This window comes from Syngnathus scovelli, chromosome 11 (genome assembly GCF_024217435.2).
Source record: "Syngnathus scovelli strain Florida chromosome 11, RoL_Ssco_1.2, whole genome shotgun sequence".
NCBI classification, from domain to species: Eukaryota; Metazoa; Chordata; class Actinopteri; order Syngnathiformes; family Syngnathidae; genus Syngnathus; species Syngnathus scovelli.
Window position 1 is genome coordinate 10311574 of NC_090857.1, and position 16996 is coordinate 10328569.

At 41.6% G+C, this 16996-nt stretch overlaps 2 protein-coding genes across 3 annotated transcripts in view; one reads left to right on the forward strand and one right to left on the reverse strand.

The window, feature by feature from the left end:
* syn2b (synapsin IIb) overlaps positions 1-15945 on the forward strand; it is a 34642-nt gene extending 18697 nt beyond the window's left edge. Inside the window, exons 6-13 of one of the 2 annotated variants that reach the window (XM_049733214.1) lie at positions 8245-8307; positions 8488-8630; positions 8724-8798; positions 8884-8986; positions 9898-10077; positions 10166-10232; positions 12063-12783; positions 13051-15945. In XM_049733214.1, the coding sequence (XP_049589171.1) occupies positions 8245-8307; positions 8488-8630; positions 8724-8798; positions 8884-8986; positions 9898-10077; positions 10166-10232; positions 12063-12783; positions 13051-13168 (1470 nt within the window). In that variant the 3' untranslated portion in view covers positions 13169-15945. Of the gene's footprint in view, positions 1-8244; positions 8308-8487; positions 8631-8723; positions 8799-8883; positions 8987-9897; positions 10078-10165; positions 10233-12062; positions 12784-13011 lie in introns of both variants that reach the window. The other variant, XM_049733212.1, reaches the window with a different exon arrangement.
* LOC125977057 (metalloproteinase inhibitor 4) lies at positions 878-7626 on the reverse strand. Its single transcript, XM_049733215.2, has 6 exons — positions 7484-7626; positions 7121-7378; positions 3025-3122; positions 2314-2428; positions 2119-2243; positions 878-1616 (listed from the first exon to the last, which is right to left on the reverse strand). The coding sequence occupies exons 2-6, from the start codon at positions 7251-7253 to the stop codon at positions 1419-1421; spliced, it is 669 nt and encodes a 222-aa protein (XP_049589172.1). The 5' UTR covers positions 7254-7378; positions 7484-7626; the 3' UTR covers positions 878-1418.
* Positions 15946-16996: the final 1051 nt, after the last annotated feature.

Consider the following 16996-nt stretch of genomic DNA (forward strand, 5'->3'; position numbering starts at 1 on the left):
ATAGCAAACTAAGTGAAATTAAAAGATATCGAATAAGTCGCGTCTAGCTATCAAAGTAAAAGTCTTTAATTTCTAACAGGCTGAAGTCATTATTTACAATCACCAGAGCGGTTTTCGTACATAATTTTGATTTTTTTTATATACAGTCTGTATTCATTTGCATGGGGGCAGTTCCATCGTAGTGGTAAGTAATACGAGTGGCACTAATTGTGGCCCACGTGTGATTTCCCCGAGCAGAATGCTTGACGTTTTTATATTAATAATAACTATGCTGTCAAACTGAACGTGTTAACTGTCAGCCTCATGCAAATGATGGCTCTGAGGTAAATTATTTGCGTGTGATTTTTTTTAGCAGCTGTTCCATCAGTGACTATAGTAATTTACGGAAAAAAACAAAAAAATCCCCATAAGCTCTGCGGTATTATTGAGTGCTTTGCTGACAATAAGTGTTTCAAATACAATTCAAAAATGTACCGGGTGCAATTAAGCCAAATAGTCGGCAAATGTTTTTCTCCGATTTTCTGGACCAGCTGAAGAGACTTAAGCAGCCTGCCAAAGAGACAAAAAATAATCCAGCCGAGAGGTCATAAAAGGATGTAATGGTTTTTCTGCAACAGGAAATTTCATTTTTTTAATGTTGGCTATTTGGAATAAGTCGCATAAAAAGTCTTGAAAAGCAAAGTGCATTAGGGCTTTTTGATAAGGCTTGTCAAACTGTGATCTTTCCGAAGCATTTTGAAGTACAGTGTATTGTAAATCTGTGTTTAAGTTAGTACTTAATAAAATAGACGAAGCATTTTAAATTGTCAACTAAAAAGGGATTTCTTCAGCATTTGTAACCAGCTGGTCCGCCTGGTAAAAAAGAGATAGGAGAATATAACCAGAAGCGAGCAGATTGTTGTTAAAAACTAAATTGTTACATTAAACTAAAGGCTTTAATAGCTTTCGTAGCTTCATAAGGCATATCATCTGCTTTGACCATTCCAAGCGTTTTAGTTTCTACTTACATTTTTAGCAGCGAGCATTGTGTTATTTGTAGAAAATGACTGTTAAAGATTCTGTGAGCGTAGAAATTTAGCTGAGTCATAAGATATCACAAAGAGCTACTCGAGGAGAAGAATTATTTGAGTCGATTCTAAATTATTGTGTGATGTCTTCTTTTTCCAATGAGCATTTAAGCTGTAGTATTTTTAACAAGCTGGTCTTTAGACATTTTGCAGCAGAGACCACCAAAGCATCCACTTAGTTTGCGTCAGGAACTTTTGATGTGAAATGAAGCAACATTTTTAAAACAGCTTTGTAAACAGTTGTTGCTATGTTAAGCATAAGCATCCACATTTGAGCTATTAAGCCAAAGCAGGGCATCCCTCTGACTGGAGGTGTCACATGGGTCAGATGGAGATGGAATCTTGAGTCGGTCAAGGGTCGGTTATGTCCAGGAAGTCTTTCTCAGGGGCGTGGCCACCCCTGTACCAGCCGCAGGTTGTGTCAGAGCGCCGAATGCACGCGTACTGTCGTGCCTGCTCGCCATTAAGGCTGTTATCCAGCAGCCAGTCCGTCCACAAGCATTCGTTTTCTCCTGTGGACACGCACGGCACCGTGTAGCACACGTTGATCTGCCGAGAAAAGGGCCTTTTTAACTAAATGTTGTGAAAACGTGATGATGATGATGCTTTCTAAAGTGGTCAGAGAGAAATTTTTACATTAGACTTGGCTGCTTTGTTATACGGTATTCCACAGGGTTCAATTTCGGGGCCCCTGCTGTTTTTATTGTGTCGGCTTCCCAAGATACATTTTCCATCTTATTTTTCTTCTATGGCTTTTGTTCAGCATTGTTTTAGTGTTTTATAGTGTTTACTGCTTTAATCGTAATAATGTATTGACTAATTTTTACTCCATGTGATGCACTTTGTATGGAGCAGTGTCTTTTGATACGTTTTACAACATTCTGATGATGATCACAAAACTATCTCGTTGGTTTTTTTTTTTGTAGTGCTATCCAAGTGATTTTATGGAAGAATCATATTTTACGAAAAATACTTTTTACTCAGTTTTTGTTTCCTGCGCCAAAGACAGATATGAATATTTATGCTGAAAGAATGAAAAATCCTGGCTCACTCTGCATTCACAGCCCATCTGGTATCTGTAGTTGAGATTCTTCCTTTGTGAGAGTGATAAATTGTCCCAGGACTCCACCAGGTCACACTGGCCAATGGAAAGTCGCCCGTCACTCCACATACTTCCTGTTTAGTCAGATAGGAAAATCTGATGCGATCATTTCGTAATAGGCACAAACAATTGCAACGTAGATACCTGAAAGCAGATAGCCCGCTTTATTGTTGGAGTCTAATTTAACTCCACACAGCGAGGAGAAGACTGGAGTGTACACATACTGGATATCCTTAGCCTTGTCGAACCCTTTAAACATCTGCACATTTGAAAAAGATGTAGGAGAGGGTCAGGGTTATAATGCAATATAAATATTATTGGACCGTTTTTTGTTTATCCTTAATTGGTGCGTGAGATATAATCCAGCAAAAGGCAAATACTTTTCTGCCACAATTTTGATTGCTTGCAATTTTCAGTGGCACTAAATAAATGCTTCATCCCCTGAAGCCAGTTTGAATTGGCAACGTGGAATTTGTTCGTATGTGAGTAGGCCCACAAAAAAAGTCTGAAGAACTAATACTCGAGAAGTCGTTTTGATTTTAAGAGGGCATTTCAATCAGGGTTATTTTGGCAGATAGGCAACTCTAACTTTGGGGTGGAAATAACTTTTCGTTTTTGTGTGTGGATGGAGCATGGTGGCAAAGAGTGGTAATTTGCCATAAAGCCCCACACTGTCTTGTGGTTTGCCACACTCCATTGTCTTTTATATCCAGACAGACTTCCTAGTCTATTTCGACAGGGTATGCAACAACGGACCAATAAATCTACAAATCTGATGTGCTGTCTGAAGTTTTATACAGTCCTATAAAGACGGTATTGTCACATAAGCACAGACTAGTCTGAGACGCATCTCACCTTGATCATCTTTATTTCATATTGGATCATCTTCATGTAGGGGGAGGAGCTGTTGCTAGGCGACACAATCTTCTCCCCAGCAATCTTTGCTCTGATCACTGTCAGGAAAAAAAAAGTGACTGGACTTCGAATAAGGTGTAAAAATAAAGTGTTATTTACATGCACACACAAAAATCCATTTCACTAGTCCTCGCTTACAAGCTTCTCATTGTCTTTTCTTCTTGCTCGACACAAAACAACACCTCTACTTGGTGTGCTGATAATGGGAAGAACTGGCAATTTGCTTCATCTAACACCAGGAGATGGACCAGTGGCAGTCTGGTGTCTCTAAAAAATATATATATATATGTATATATAATCGATATCCATCCCTCACCCAAGCAGATGGTCTATAAAGACATGCTGCATATCTATAACATTGCAATATAAATCTTTTATTGGTGATGAAACGCAGACTGCAATAGAACAACTAAAGCAGCAAAGTGGAAAAAAAACCTGCATTAGTCTCAAGTATTTGTTTTATGTGGCTTTGCTTACATGCAACATCAGTCATTTTGATTAATTGTTGTCATATTAGTCATATGGAAATTTATTGAGCTATGGTTTGTCAATAAGATTATCTTGTCGTTGAGCAGTGAAGGCAGTATATGACAAAGAAAGGTTATTTGTATATATGTTTGCGAAAAGTATACTGCCCTCTACTGACCTGGCATACCTATTACAATAATTTAATGGCACCTCTTCAACCGTAATATGATAGCACTGCAAAAAGGCGACTGCTCTGCTCACTTAGCCACCCTTCTAAAAGAACCTCAAAATAGTCTCTGGCAAATTAGCTGGCCTACTTAAATCTCTTGTGAGTGCGATAATGGCTCAATGCCACCTGTTAATGGTAAGCGCATTGCTATGTGTACAGATCAAATGGTTGGCTGCCTGAGATTTGGCTGCAACCAAATATGGAGGAGCTGAAAAGATTCTTCAAGCAATTAGCCCCCCCCCAAAAAAAAATCAATCAGTGTAAATGAGTGGATTTATTATGTGCAGGTATCCCAAGCCTTAAGAGTTGTCCCTCTTTCAGGGAAGATTTGCTTTTGGATATTTTATGGGCCTTTTACCAGACAGGAAAGATACATTTCAAAATAACCCATTAAAAAAAATAAAAATAAATGAACTTTTGCAATTACAAAATGGAGTTGACATCGAGGCAGCTACCAATAGCGGTCACCATTAATTCAGGCCAGTTTACTTTGCTGCCTTAATGGGCTGCCCAGACAGGAAGTAAACAACCAGGGCTTCCATGTTGACTATTCTAAACTTCTTATTTCCAGGTCAGAGTAGTTTGCTGCGTAAACAAGCTGCCACACAGAGTAAAAGAGGAACCAAACGGGCCGAGGTTTGATGTGGGATCATTGTAAACAAATGCAGTTTAGCCTCAGATTGTACATGTTGTACAAGACTATTCTGAACCAATATCCTTATTTTTTAGTCTCGCAACAACATAGTAATATTGCAAACTTAAACCATGAGAACTGATGTAGTAAAAAACATCCCTCGGCCCAGATGAATCGGCACCCTTGTCATTCTCACAAAGCTGCACTGTCAGTGGTCTTTCACACTGATATTGTTAGTATGCAGAACATTGGGCCAAGTCTATAGACATGGAAATGAAGTGGAAGGAAGGGGAGAGCGATGGAGTAAGCTGCCCTGGCCTCTGTCCAGCACACACACACTCACTCACTAACACACACATGGACATAGCTTGGGAATCTTTCAACGTTTGTACAGATGGGATATTAGTCAGATGTTCGGCTTTATTCAAAAGTCTCACCGACTCTCACGACACAATCGGGTCAACCGAAGGCCGCCATTCAACAAAACAACCAGGATAGTGGAACCACTAAATAAATGTGTTTCCCTTTAATAAATTGTTGTGTGTGCTTTGAGTAATGACTTGGCAACTTGACAAAACTTTGGAGGCACATTGAAATGACTTATCTCAAGCGTTTGTGGAGCACAATTAGATTCATCGTTTATTCCATTGTAATGGAAGTATAAGAGTTTTTAGACCACATGTATGTATTTTTATCAGGAGCATAAATGAGCCTGAAACTGGGATTTATCGCAATTAGACTTTTTTTTAGATGTACACAATGTGTTGCTTCAAGTACAATTTTCTGTGTAATTCTCAATGGACAATAAACACAAGGTTAAGTTTAGGTCAAGGCGTCGATAAATTTGACTGACCGGTAAGAAGTCGTTTGGTTCCTAAAAATTCAAACGTGCTGAAGTTGCGACCATTTAAATTTGCGTAACGTTTTGGCGGCCGAGTTCATGGTTTGTTTGGTTGGTTTGTCAATCTTATGGAATTAAATCGTATTCAGAACACAATTAAATCTCCCTCAGATAAATCTATCAAATTCTAATACGTCTTAATTGCCGTGAAATGCACGTATCATTAACATCCATATTGCTGTCTCCAACCTGCCAATGGTCTTCTATGAGATTCAAGTTTATGCTTCATCTTGTTTGCGTCTTAATGAGCATTCGCAGCTTCATATCCATCCATCCATCCATTTTCTGAACCGCTTAGTCCCCACGGGGGTCGCGGGCGTGCTGGAGCCTATCCCAGCCGTCATCGGGCAGTAGGCGGGGGACACCCTGAACTGGTTGCCAGCCAATCGCAGGGCACACAGAGACAGACAACCAATCGCACGCACACTCACACCTAGGGACAATTTGGAGTCTTCAATCGGCCTACCAAGCATGTTTTTGGAATGTGGGAGGAAACCGGAGTGCCCGGAGAAAACCCACGCAGGCCCGGGGAGAACATGCAAACTCCACACAGGGAGGGCTGGAGGTGGAATCGAACCCGCACCCTCCTAACTGTGAGGCGGACGTGCTACCCAGTGCGCCACCGAGCCGCCTCGCAGCTTCATATATTATCTTTAATTTGTTTATAAAAAGTGTCATGTTAAATATGCCGCGGCAGATACGATCCAAATCAGTTTTTATTTGTCGTCAAGCATGGTGGCTACAACCAAAAAGTGTTTTTGTATCATTCATCTTACCATCCACCCCACAGTGCATTTCCTCATTATATAAAGATGTCATGTGATCAAGTGCTGATTTATTTGGCTTCCATCAATCATGAAGCATTTCAAAGATACTAAAAAAAAAAAAAAGAAAGAAAGAAAAATACATAATCTCTCTCGTTCTCTCTTTCTCTCGCCCTCTCTCTCTCTCTCTTCTGTGCTCTCATAACCTACATCCAATTTGAGCCTGAGCACAGTTTTTTAAAAGCAGCTCTCAGCCTGGATTTTGCAGCACATTTTGACCCTTTGACAGATACACAAGCTTTCTGGTGAAGCCAAGTACTCAGTGGTGTTGATTTTGGCATGTGCTGAGACAAAAAGGAAGAAGAAAAACGAAAGAAGGGGGATTATGAAAGCTAGGCAACTGCATAAGCAGAAGTAGGCCAAGCTATTTGGCACCTTTATAGGATTTATTCTTATGTGACAAATCAGACAGTTATTTGATCACATGTTTGTGTTTCTTGCAATACTGTTGATCTTTGGAGCATTTTACAATCAGTTGAATATTACACTGATGAGTCAATTTATAAGTGTTAAATGTTGGAAAATGTATCTAAAAAAAGTGGCAAAATACTAAAATGTTTGGTGATATTTTTTAAGCCGCCTGTTGTTGTTAGTGGTTTTTAAGACAACCTTAAGTAATCATTATTAAAAAAAAAAAAAAACTTCATCCCCTGTAAAATACTAAGCAAAAAACACTTAACAATTTACCTTGCAAAAATAATAGTAGTTTTTTTTTTAATTAGGATGGAAATGCTTGCATTCAACATTTTTCTTTTGCAAAAATAAATGAAATGTTTGGGACAAAACTCAGACACACTTTAATCTCAGTAAGTAAAATATTGCAACAACGCCAACAAGCTCTTAAGACTCCCCTCGGTGATGTGTGTTTTCCTTCTCTCTAATTGGGCTCAGAAGACAAATCATCAGCAAAAGAGTCTGAAGTCTAAGGAGTGTTTTTCCAATTTTCTGCCTGAGCAGTAAACTAATGGTCTTCAACTCACCCGTCTCGGCGCTGCAGAAGAGCTGCTGTGGGTGAGTTGGGTGGCAGCTGCATGCGTCCACAACCGTGCCCGCTCCCAGCAAGAGGAGCACCCAGAGCCCCAGACGCACACTCCTCTCGTGGGACACGGCCATGATCAAACTCCCGCTGGCTCCCACGGCTTAAACAAAGCCTGTGCGATCCCCTTGAAGGAAATTCAGACTTGCAGACAAGAGTGGAAGTAGAAAGATGAGCTCCAGTGGGCCCCGAGTATCAGCAGCTGTGGATAGAAATGATTTCTGAGGAAAAAAGCTGCCACCCCCTCCCTCCCCCCTCTTTCTCACTCTCTCCCTCTCTGGAGACCACGACACACGGACAAACTTACAATAGTTGGATCGCCTGGCACTCTGGTCCTGAATGCTGAGAGGGTCGCGCACAGGGAGTCTCTTATGCACTCGACAAGTTGAGCACAGCCTCCTCAGAAGAAAAAAAACAAGCATCCTTTCCCCTCACTCATTTTGATCTCCCACCGCCTTCTTTGTTCTCTGCGGGCGTCTGTAGGCGTGTTAATTACCACTGATAATGGAATGATTTGTTTTTAGCTAAAATGGCTTTGCCCTCAGCATGTGCAAGGCGAATGGTAATAATTAAATAGATTGATGGATAGAACGATGGAAACATGGGAAGAAAAGGACAAGTGATCCAAAGCATGCCACATCACATGACAAACAAAAGGTAGTATTATGAAATATTTTAGATGAAGGATGGATAGAACAAAGGTCAATTTATTTCAGAATCCCCAAGATCCACAAAATGTCAGACAGTAAGAAGTAAATCAGAAAGTATTGAATTTCCTACTGCATTATTCACCTGATCACAACCCAATCGAGTATGCATTTCACTTACACAAGGCAAAAGTCAACTGAGCGAGGCCTACAAACAAGCAAAATGTTTTGAAAACATACAAACTGAATATTTTATAAAGGCTAAGCCTGATCCCAAGCCAATAGCATGGGTTTCACATACCGAAGCTAAGGTCAACAAACATGAAGCAGGTAAAATTTCTGAAGAGAATTACTGAAGTCAAAAGGCAGTGCAGCCTGCAATCATATTGATTATCTTTTGCACTGTTGTATTGTTTTGCAGATGACGACGCCAAATTTCCCGGTGGTGGTAAAGATCGGACACGCCCACTCCGGAATGGGAAAGGCGAGTAATTCTTTAAGATTGACTGGGTTCTTGTTTTGACATACACCAACGTAGTCTTGTCACGTTGTGATTGTGCAAATGAAGTTGCAGTGTCAACATTCATCCTCGCGCTATCCATCACCGCCGACGGTGTTAAAATGTTTCACGCATACTAATTCATACACTTCACGTGTTTCTCAGGTCAAAGTGGACAACGTGAGCGACTTCCAGGATATCGCCAGCGTGGTAGCCATCACGCAGACTTACTGCACGACGGAGCCGTTTATAGACGCCAAGTATGACATCAGAGTGCAGAAGATTGGTGTTGACTATAAGGCATACATGTAAGTTCAGATAGTTATGATGACATCACACACAATTGGAGCTGACATTCACTAGAAATGTGACCGTGTCCTTCTGTCCTCCTCTTTTAACAGGCGAACATCCATCTCTGGTAATTGGAAGAGCAACACAGGCTCGGCCATGTTGGAGCAAGTGGCCATGACTGACAAGTGAGAGCAGCGTTAGCGATGCTGTCGTGGGGTGCGATTCGTTTTGTTATGTCATATTAAGTCAAAATATCCTTTCACGTTGCAGGTATAAATTGTGGGTCGATACCTGCTCCGAGATTTTCGGCGCCTTGGATATCTGCGCTGTCAAGGCCATATGTGGAAAGGACGGCAATGACTATATCACGGAGGTGAGGGGAATGTTTGTGGGTTTAATCGCACCACTTGAGTATATTTAGATCTTCTGGCTGGTTGAAAATGTGTGCGCAGTATCAGAGGGAAGAATTTGGTCTCGGAAGATTAAATTTAGCACACCTGGCCTAATTTATGCCACTGGGACGAATAGATTGAATGCTTGGGAAAATTTTAATTGAATTTAACCTGCAAAACACAATTTGAATTGATTGTGAAACATTACAGATTTTTTTTTTGTCCAGGTTTTAAAACAGCTCCCATGAGTATTAATAACTTTTGTGTGACACTTTTGTTTAAATATCCCAAGGATCAAGTATTATAGCACACTTTACACAATAGTTTTGTGTTGCTGAGACACCCTTCAACCTTCCCCATATGATAAATAAAAACGATAAGAGCCTCACATGTGAAAGATATAAAACCTTTGATGTAGCCAGCGAAAAAGCAAAACCAGACTAAAAGGAAGGTAAGATGAAGGCACCACAGGCAATAATTGCAGGCACTGAAAGCACAAGTCATTACATCTAAACCAGCAGCAATGTTGGGCAGATTGTAAAGGAAATTCGGTGGGGAAATGAGGCATGAAAAGTGTGAGGGGGGGAAATCAATTAAAATCGGAGAGACCAATCGAAAAAGAAGAACCTGAGATCAATATGACACAATGGAGTCGCACACACATTTTGTAGACCAGGAGTCACCTCCTCATCACCGGGTTGCTGTGTTGGCATTTCAAAGCTAACCATTCATCCTACATAAGAGTGTTAGTGTATGTGGAAGGGAGGAGGGGGGGATGGGGGGGGTTGACCTTTTCTTCTATTATTTCCTCCTCCATCATTGTGTTTGTTTTTATATCCATCCACCATCTTATTAAGGGAAGGACAGTGATTATCCCTTTGTGTGTTCTCAGGTGGTGGGCTCGTCCATGCAGCTGGTCGGCGATCACCAGGCGGAGGATCGCCAGCTCATATCTGAGGTGGTGCTGGCAAAAATGACCCAAGCCCTTGCTGCCAAGACATCCGCTGTTTCCCGTTCGCCTGCTCGCTCTCCACAAGGCCAAAAGACGACTGCTGCAGCAGCGCCCCCACAGGTAGAGGAGTGACCATTAAATTCAAAAAGACTTTTTTTTTTTGCATTGCCTCTGGCTGTTATACTCCCTTTTTGTTCTTCTCTGCTAGAGTGGAAGTATTAAAGACGGACCGATCGATGCAAGCAGAACCACCGGCCAGCGTCCTCAACCTCAAGGTTCTGTGAACACCACCCTCCATGAATGAATGATCAGTATTGATTTGTACACATTTTCACTCCACGTTATTTCATAGTGGTGTTCAAAATAGTGATATTGTGATGCCGGTATCGTTTTCCCACGAGACCCAACTGATACAAATATACATAAGACAGATAATATTGCAATACGGCGATGATGTGGTATTTAATATACTGCAAAAGGAAAGAGTGGAAAAAGGTTTGTAGTACAAAACAATATTTATGTAGCTGCACAATGGAAAACTTTATTTTGGTGGTGGGTGAAGATAATACTGAAGGAAAAAACAGTAATGCTATTTAATACCAGTGTATTATTGTATATCTCTAACGTCAATCGTAAGAAACTTTATTTGAGTTTATAATGTGTCAACAAACGGTTTAGAGATTACCTAAAATAGGCGTAAAATAGGCGTTATTTTTCAAATTCAATTTTGCAAATTCAATGTTGGCCGCATTCAAGTTCAAGTTCAAGTTCAAGTTTACTTTATTGTCAAAGATCTCTGTAACAGGGTTACAACAGAAGTTTGAAATTGCGTTATACCAGTCTCCAATGTGCAGATTAACTAAAAACATGCTGATAAACATGTGCAGTACTATACAATAAAATACTCTCTCTCACATTCACACGCACGCACACACACACACACGGTGTGTAATAAGAGTATTGACAATACAGACCCACACACACACACACATACATACACAGCAGCAGAAGTACAATCAGTGGTCATAGAAGTAAAGTGAAAAAGTGTATAACTGTATATAAGGTGCAAGAGTAAAGTGCCAAGTGGCATGGTGACTTTGGAATAATGACTTTCATAATCAGATAACCAATAATGCAAATATCTTTAAAAGAAAACACAGCATACACTGCATTTCTATTCCAGCTGACCTTTATTTATATTTATTCTTTTCTATCAGCGCACACTGTTCACTTTCAGCATCATCACGCAATACAGTAATTGCTTTTTGCTCCTCCTCATACATCATCTGACTCCCGCAAACAGAATTAGATTTGCAGAGACATAAACATCCATAAATTGGGGGAAACAAATCTAATCAAATGTCATTCTTTTTAACGTTGGCCACGAGTTATCTTCATAATTAAAAGTGAAAACTTGAAGCAGTCATTTTCTGATGTGATGCTTTACTGCCCTCTTCTGGTTTTTACTGTTCAAATACTTTTATTATATTGGTTTTGTTCCGAAAATGGCCACACGGTAAAAAAAAAAAAAAAAAAAAGGGGGGGGGGGGGCGTCCATAATTAAGTCATAATAGTATGATAAGAAACTCCTATTTTTGTAATCATACACAATTAAATAAATAAATAAATAAATAAATAAATAAATAAATAAATAAATAAATAAATTTAATAGAGGCTCGGTGGCGCACTGGGTAGCACGTCCGCCTCACAGTTAGGAGGGTGTGGGTTCAATTCCACCTCCGGCCCTCCCTGTGTGGAGTTTGCATGTTCACCCTGGGCCCGCGTGGGTTTTCTCCGGGCACTCCGGTTTCCTCCCACATCCCAAAGACATGCTTGGTAGGCCGATTGAAGACTCCAAATTGTCCCTAAGTGCGATTGCGAATGGTTGTTTGTCTCTGTGTGCCCTGCTATTGGCTGGCAACCGGTTCAGGGTGTCCCCCGGTGACGCTGGGATAGGCTCCAGCACACCCGCGACCCCTGTGGGGATTAAGCGGTTCAGAAAATGGATGGATGGATAAATGTAATGTAATAGATTAAATGTTACAGAGTAAATGTAGACAATGTAAAATTAAGGTAAATGTAATTATTTCTTTGTTTATTTTTAGGTGCGTCAGTCAAACCACAGAGTGTGGAGTCATCATCAGAAACAAATAAGAGATCTTCTGAGCCTCCATCAAAGGCCACCCAAGCCCAGAAACCAGCTCAGTCCCAGAAGCCAAGCCCGGTCCAGAAGTCCACCTCGGTCACAAAGCCTCCAGTGCAGAGGCCTCCTCCCATGACAAGAGCACCCTCTGTCACAAAACCCGCTCCAGATTCTGCTTCCTCCACTGCCGCTCCGGCCAAAGCGTCTCCTTCTTCGCCTGCTAAGTCGGCAGGTCCAGGCTCCCCAGTTTCAGTTCCCACTACGGAGCAGCCCAAATCCCAACCCCCGGGCTCCCCGGCCCAAGCTCCGGGTAAACCGAAGGATCTGCCGCCAAAACCCACCCCGCCCGCCAAGCCCATCCCTCCTGTCCGCAGGAACTCCAAGCCGCAGCTGCAGCCAAAGCCCCAAACGCCGCCTGCCCCCAGAGCCTCACCCAAACCTCAATCCACCCCCCAAAACCCGGTGCCTGCCGACACCTCAGAGGTGGCCTCGTCACCTGGCACGGCGCAAGAGGTCCAGTCGCCGGCCAAAGCCAATCAGTCCCCACCTATAGTGCAGTCTCCAGCCAAGGCTCAGCCTCAGGCCAAGACTGCGTCCACGTCCCAGGACCCTGAACCTGAAACTGCCGCTGACCCTGCTGAGCCCCTGGAGGACCAGCAGCCAAAACCCCACCCTCTGCTCAAGTAAGAGCCTTGTTGTTAGCACACTAGCGCCCGTGCTAAGTCTTCTATTTAATCTGACGGTGTGTTCTAGTGTAGTGGTAGATTTTATCGTCCGAGTGTCTCTGTTTAATGTGACAATGTTTCCCAATGTTTGACATCCTTCCTCATCCCGTCTTCCTATCTCCTATCTCCCTTCCATCCATCCTTGCACCCTTCCTTCCTTTCCCATTCTCTCTCCACCGTTCCCAGTAAGTCCCAGTCACTGACCAATGCCTTCAACGCCTTCAGCGACTCCTCCTTCTTCCGCGGGGTGTCCGGCTCCGGAGGCGGCGACGGCCAAGAAGAGGCCAAGGCCGAGACCATTCGCAACATCCGGAAGTCCTTCGCCAGCCTTTTCTCTGACTAGACACCGACCTCTACCATTCTGCCCTCATTTACTCCCCTCTCCCACTCCTCATTGGCCAGCGATGACTTGATTGACATTTCAATGTGACGCAGTCTGAGACGTTGTATGTGCGTTTTCAATTTTAAGTGTGCCGTACCCCCTACGTCCGTCCGTCCGTCCTTCGTGTCAACATGTCCGTGCGAGTGAACAGTGATGCCCCCTGGCCCGGATGTTAAGTGCATGTCGCTGTGCCACAATAGATGGAATGATGAGTTATGTCACTGATACACCCTAGATAGAATAGCACAGCATATTCCAGAATAATGTTTATTTTTCCAAAGCACATTAAAGAAACAGAATTATATGAAAGTATATTACAGAATGTATATAGTATAAATGCAGTATACACACACACACACGCACACGCGACACATCTGCGTATCTCTCTCTCTCTCTCTCTCTCTCTCTCTCTCTCTCTCTCTCTCTCTCTCTAATACACACACACACACACACACACACAGGCTATCAAACCAGTAGCTTTTATCGGTGACATAACTCCTTCGTGAGTGGCTGGATTTATAAGCATTTTAACTACTTGTGATATACTTGATGGTTTCCCTCGTAGTTCGCAGTAAACCCATTATTTGGTCCCGCTCAGTAAAACTTGTGTGTAATTTTAAAAGCAAACAAAAAAAAGACATTATGTGTACCGATGTAAATCCAGCCTTGCTGTCTCGTCTGCCGACTGCCTATCGACGTGAAGGAATTTGCGATCTTTTATCCGTGTGTGTGTGTATGTATGTGTGTGGGTGTGCACGTGCGCGTGTCTGCATGGCTCTTCCGAGAGGTCACGCCATGACCTTTGGAGTGTCTGCCAGGAGCTCTATCAGTGTTAAATTTTGCCTTTCGTTGCCTCTCTCTAGATGTTGTAGCCTTATCGTGTTTTCAAGTCGCAGCTTTGTTTGTTCGCTGTGCAGACCTGAGTCGTCTTTGAATTCATTCATCAGTTGCTTACAAACAAAGGGGCAAGACCAGGGTTTCCAATTCACTGTTCGCCTTTAAGCTCCACACTCCAAAACGCAGATGGGCCAGATGGGCATTTTTGTTTCTTTCAACATATATTTGCCACGGTTGTGTTCCGTTTCCAGAACCACAGACAAACCCAGATAAGTGCAGAATAATGTTCGTCTGCTCCAAGGCAAACAATGTACTTGTATAACGTATAATTTTTTTTTAAAAAAGATTAATTTATTTTAACATAAAATGCTAAGCTATAAAGGTAAGGTGACCAATCTGTGGCACTAACTTTAGCCGGCAACGCTAATGTGGCTAATGTGGCTAATGTGGCTAATGTGGCTAATGTAGCTAGCTTTCATAAGCACTAATGAATTCAGAAGAATGCAGTCCCTGGTTAAAGCAACGTGGTGAAGGTGATTTGGACCCACAAGAGTCAGCCCTGTCAAGTATTAAATGAATGCATTTCAAAGAGGAAAAAAAACGCATGTCTGCTGCTGTGACTAGTGATCTCGTTCCACCTCTTGTGTAGATCTATCTACGGTATTGTAAGTTGTTGATTATGCTCATAAGAAGACATTGAGACAGTAGTGCAATAACACCTTGACATGACTGTTGAATGGTGTCATCCTATTATCTTCATGAATATGAACGTACATGTGAGACTTGTGTATCTGTTCGACATCTTCCCCTTTGAAATTCGTTTAAGTTAGAACCGACTTTCCAGTACCAACGATGAAAATGACAAAGAAGAAGAAGGGTGCTTTCACTCAACCTTTGGTTCCTTTTAATCTAGTCTAACCTCTTCCCCTATTGGTGAGATTTGCTAACTCTTCATTGACCAATAAACAGGTGCAGGTCTTCCATTCCAAATGCTGTGACCATAGTTCTTTGTCTTTTTTTTAATGTTGATCCATATCTTTGGCGTTCACACTAGAGCTGTATTGAACCGCACCTAAGTTTGGTGGAACCAGATTCATTTGCCAAACTATTTCAAACCACAATTGAATCACTCCGAGTAGCCTGTGTTCATACTCAGGCTTAGATGGGTTACAATTCATTTTAGTAGAGTTCCGTTGGTTTTCATTTGAGCAATGATGCACACAAGATAAATGAAACTACAAAGTATAAGACCTGAGCTGAAATGACGATATAAGTAGAAGAATGTGTCCGACCAGGGCAAACCAGACCAAAGGGTGCTAAGACCATTAAGAGTGGACTAGACCTGAAGGCAACCCGGACAGCATCCTCTTCTGTTTAGTGTGCGCTGGTTTGTCAACGTGTCATTTACTGTGTATCCCTTCCCAACAGGTAACCTTATTGTTTGAATGTTTGTTCGTATGGATGGATGTACTGTATGTACAGACGGGCGGCAAGAAAAAGGATTAAAAAAGGCAGGAAAGAAATGAGTATTGTATGGTCCGGTATTTAATCATAGAAATAATAAGACATCCAAGCCTTGCCGTATGTCATTTTAGGATTTGTTAACACTACCATCATGGCTGCCTATCAGTTGACTGAGATGATGCCAGGTTGTTTTTAACTTCTACTTGTCACCCATCTGTATGTGCCATCTCAGGAGTTGATTTATTTTGTAATAAATGGATTGATTTATTTATTTTTGGGAGGCTATATATTTATGGCAATCTAGTAACAAATTTTGTTTTTTGTAGTGACTGTTTATATTTGTAACCGCAAAATAGTGCTTTGCATGACCTGGTGACTGATGACCCTGTTATTTATGTACAGATGATTCATGTTAATAAAGATGTGACTCCATCGTCTCTCAGATGAAATCATACTTGATGGTACCTTCTCAGTTGTGCACCAGATGGCGACATGCGCATGTGGAAAAGTTTTATTGAGGCTACATGACTAAAAGCAATTGTGACGAATGGAACTAGCATACATGGTAGCTAAGTGGCTAATGATAGGATATGTGAGACATACTATATATCAAAGTCAAAATCCATCCATTTTGGACAGAAAAAAATGGAATTGAATTATTATGATAAATATATGTATGTAAAAAGTAGTCGAGTAGAGTAGAGTAGAGTAGAGTAGAGTAGAGTAGAGTAGAGTAGAGTAGAGTAGAGTAGAGTAGAGTAGAGTAGAGTAGAGTAGAGTAGAGTAGAGTAGAGTGTTGAGGGTTTATGATCGTAAGTATTAAGGTTTACCTTTTTTTTGCAGTTTGCGGTTGAAGGCTTGTGATTAGTAGTATTGAACAGGTTTACAAAACTTGGTCTTGACTGTTTACGAGCATTTAAGCGAGAGGAAATCATTCCTAAAACACCCTACACCACATGTGTCAAACTCAAGGATATGGCATCAAATTGTGCATCAAATTCGTGTGTCATTACTAGAATTGCAAATTGTCTTCACTTTTAATAATATCTGTTTTTTAAAAATATTTGACCAATTTTTACTCGTCTGATTTGAAAACGAGTTATTTGTCAGTTTGTTTTGTAGCTTTTACTGTATGTAATATGAGGTGCTCATACATTCATTTGGGTTGACAGTCATAATGGCCCTCCGAAAGAAGCTATGACTACAATACGGCCCGCGAAAGAAATGAGTTTGACACCCCTGCCCTACACCATCAGATTATTGGTTAGGATCATATGTTAGAGGCATCCGAGAATCAAGCCTTTGGTGACTTTGATCGGAAGGGATGCTCAAGTTTGGGCCTTTTGTTGGTAAGCGTGTATGCTGCCTAACTTGATAGGCGCGTAGGCGAGTCTTGCGCAAACGGGAAATGATGGAACACTGAAATACCAAAGTATTACGCCCACAGGAAAGAAAAACTGCAGGGATTTATTCACAGGAATTACAGAT

What these genes read in the sequence shown, in the direction of transcription:
- LOC125977057 (XM_049733215.2), bottom strand. Translation starts at nt 7,253, where the DNA reads ATGGCCGTGTCCCACGAGAGGAGTGTGCGTCTGGGGCTCTGGGTGCTC. An exon ending in ATGAAATAAAGATGATCAAG is followed by an intron (nt 2,429 to 3,024) that starts GTGAGATGCGTC and finishes TCAAATGTGCAG; the next exon opens with ATGTTTAAAGGGTTCGACAA. An exon ending in AGATGGGCTGTGAATGCAGA is followed by an intron (nt 1,617 to 2,118) that starts GTGAGCCAGGAT and finishes TTTTCTCGGCAG; the next exon opens with ATCAACGTGTGCTACACGGT.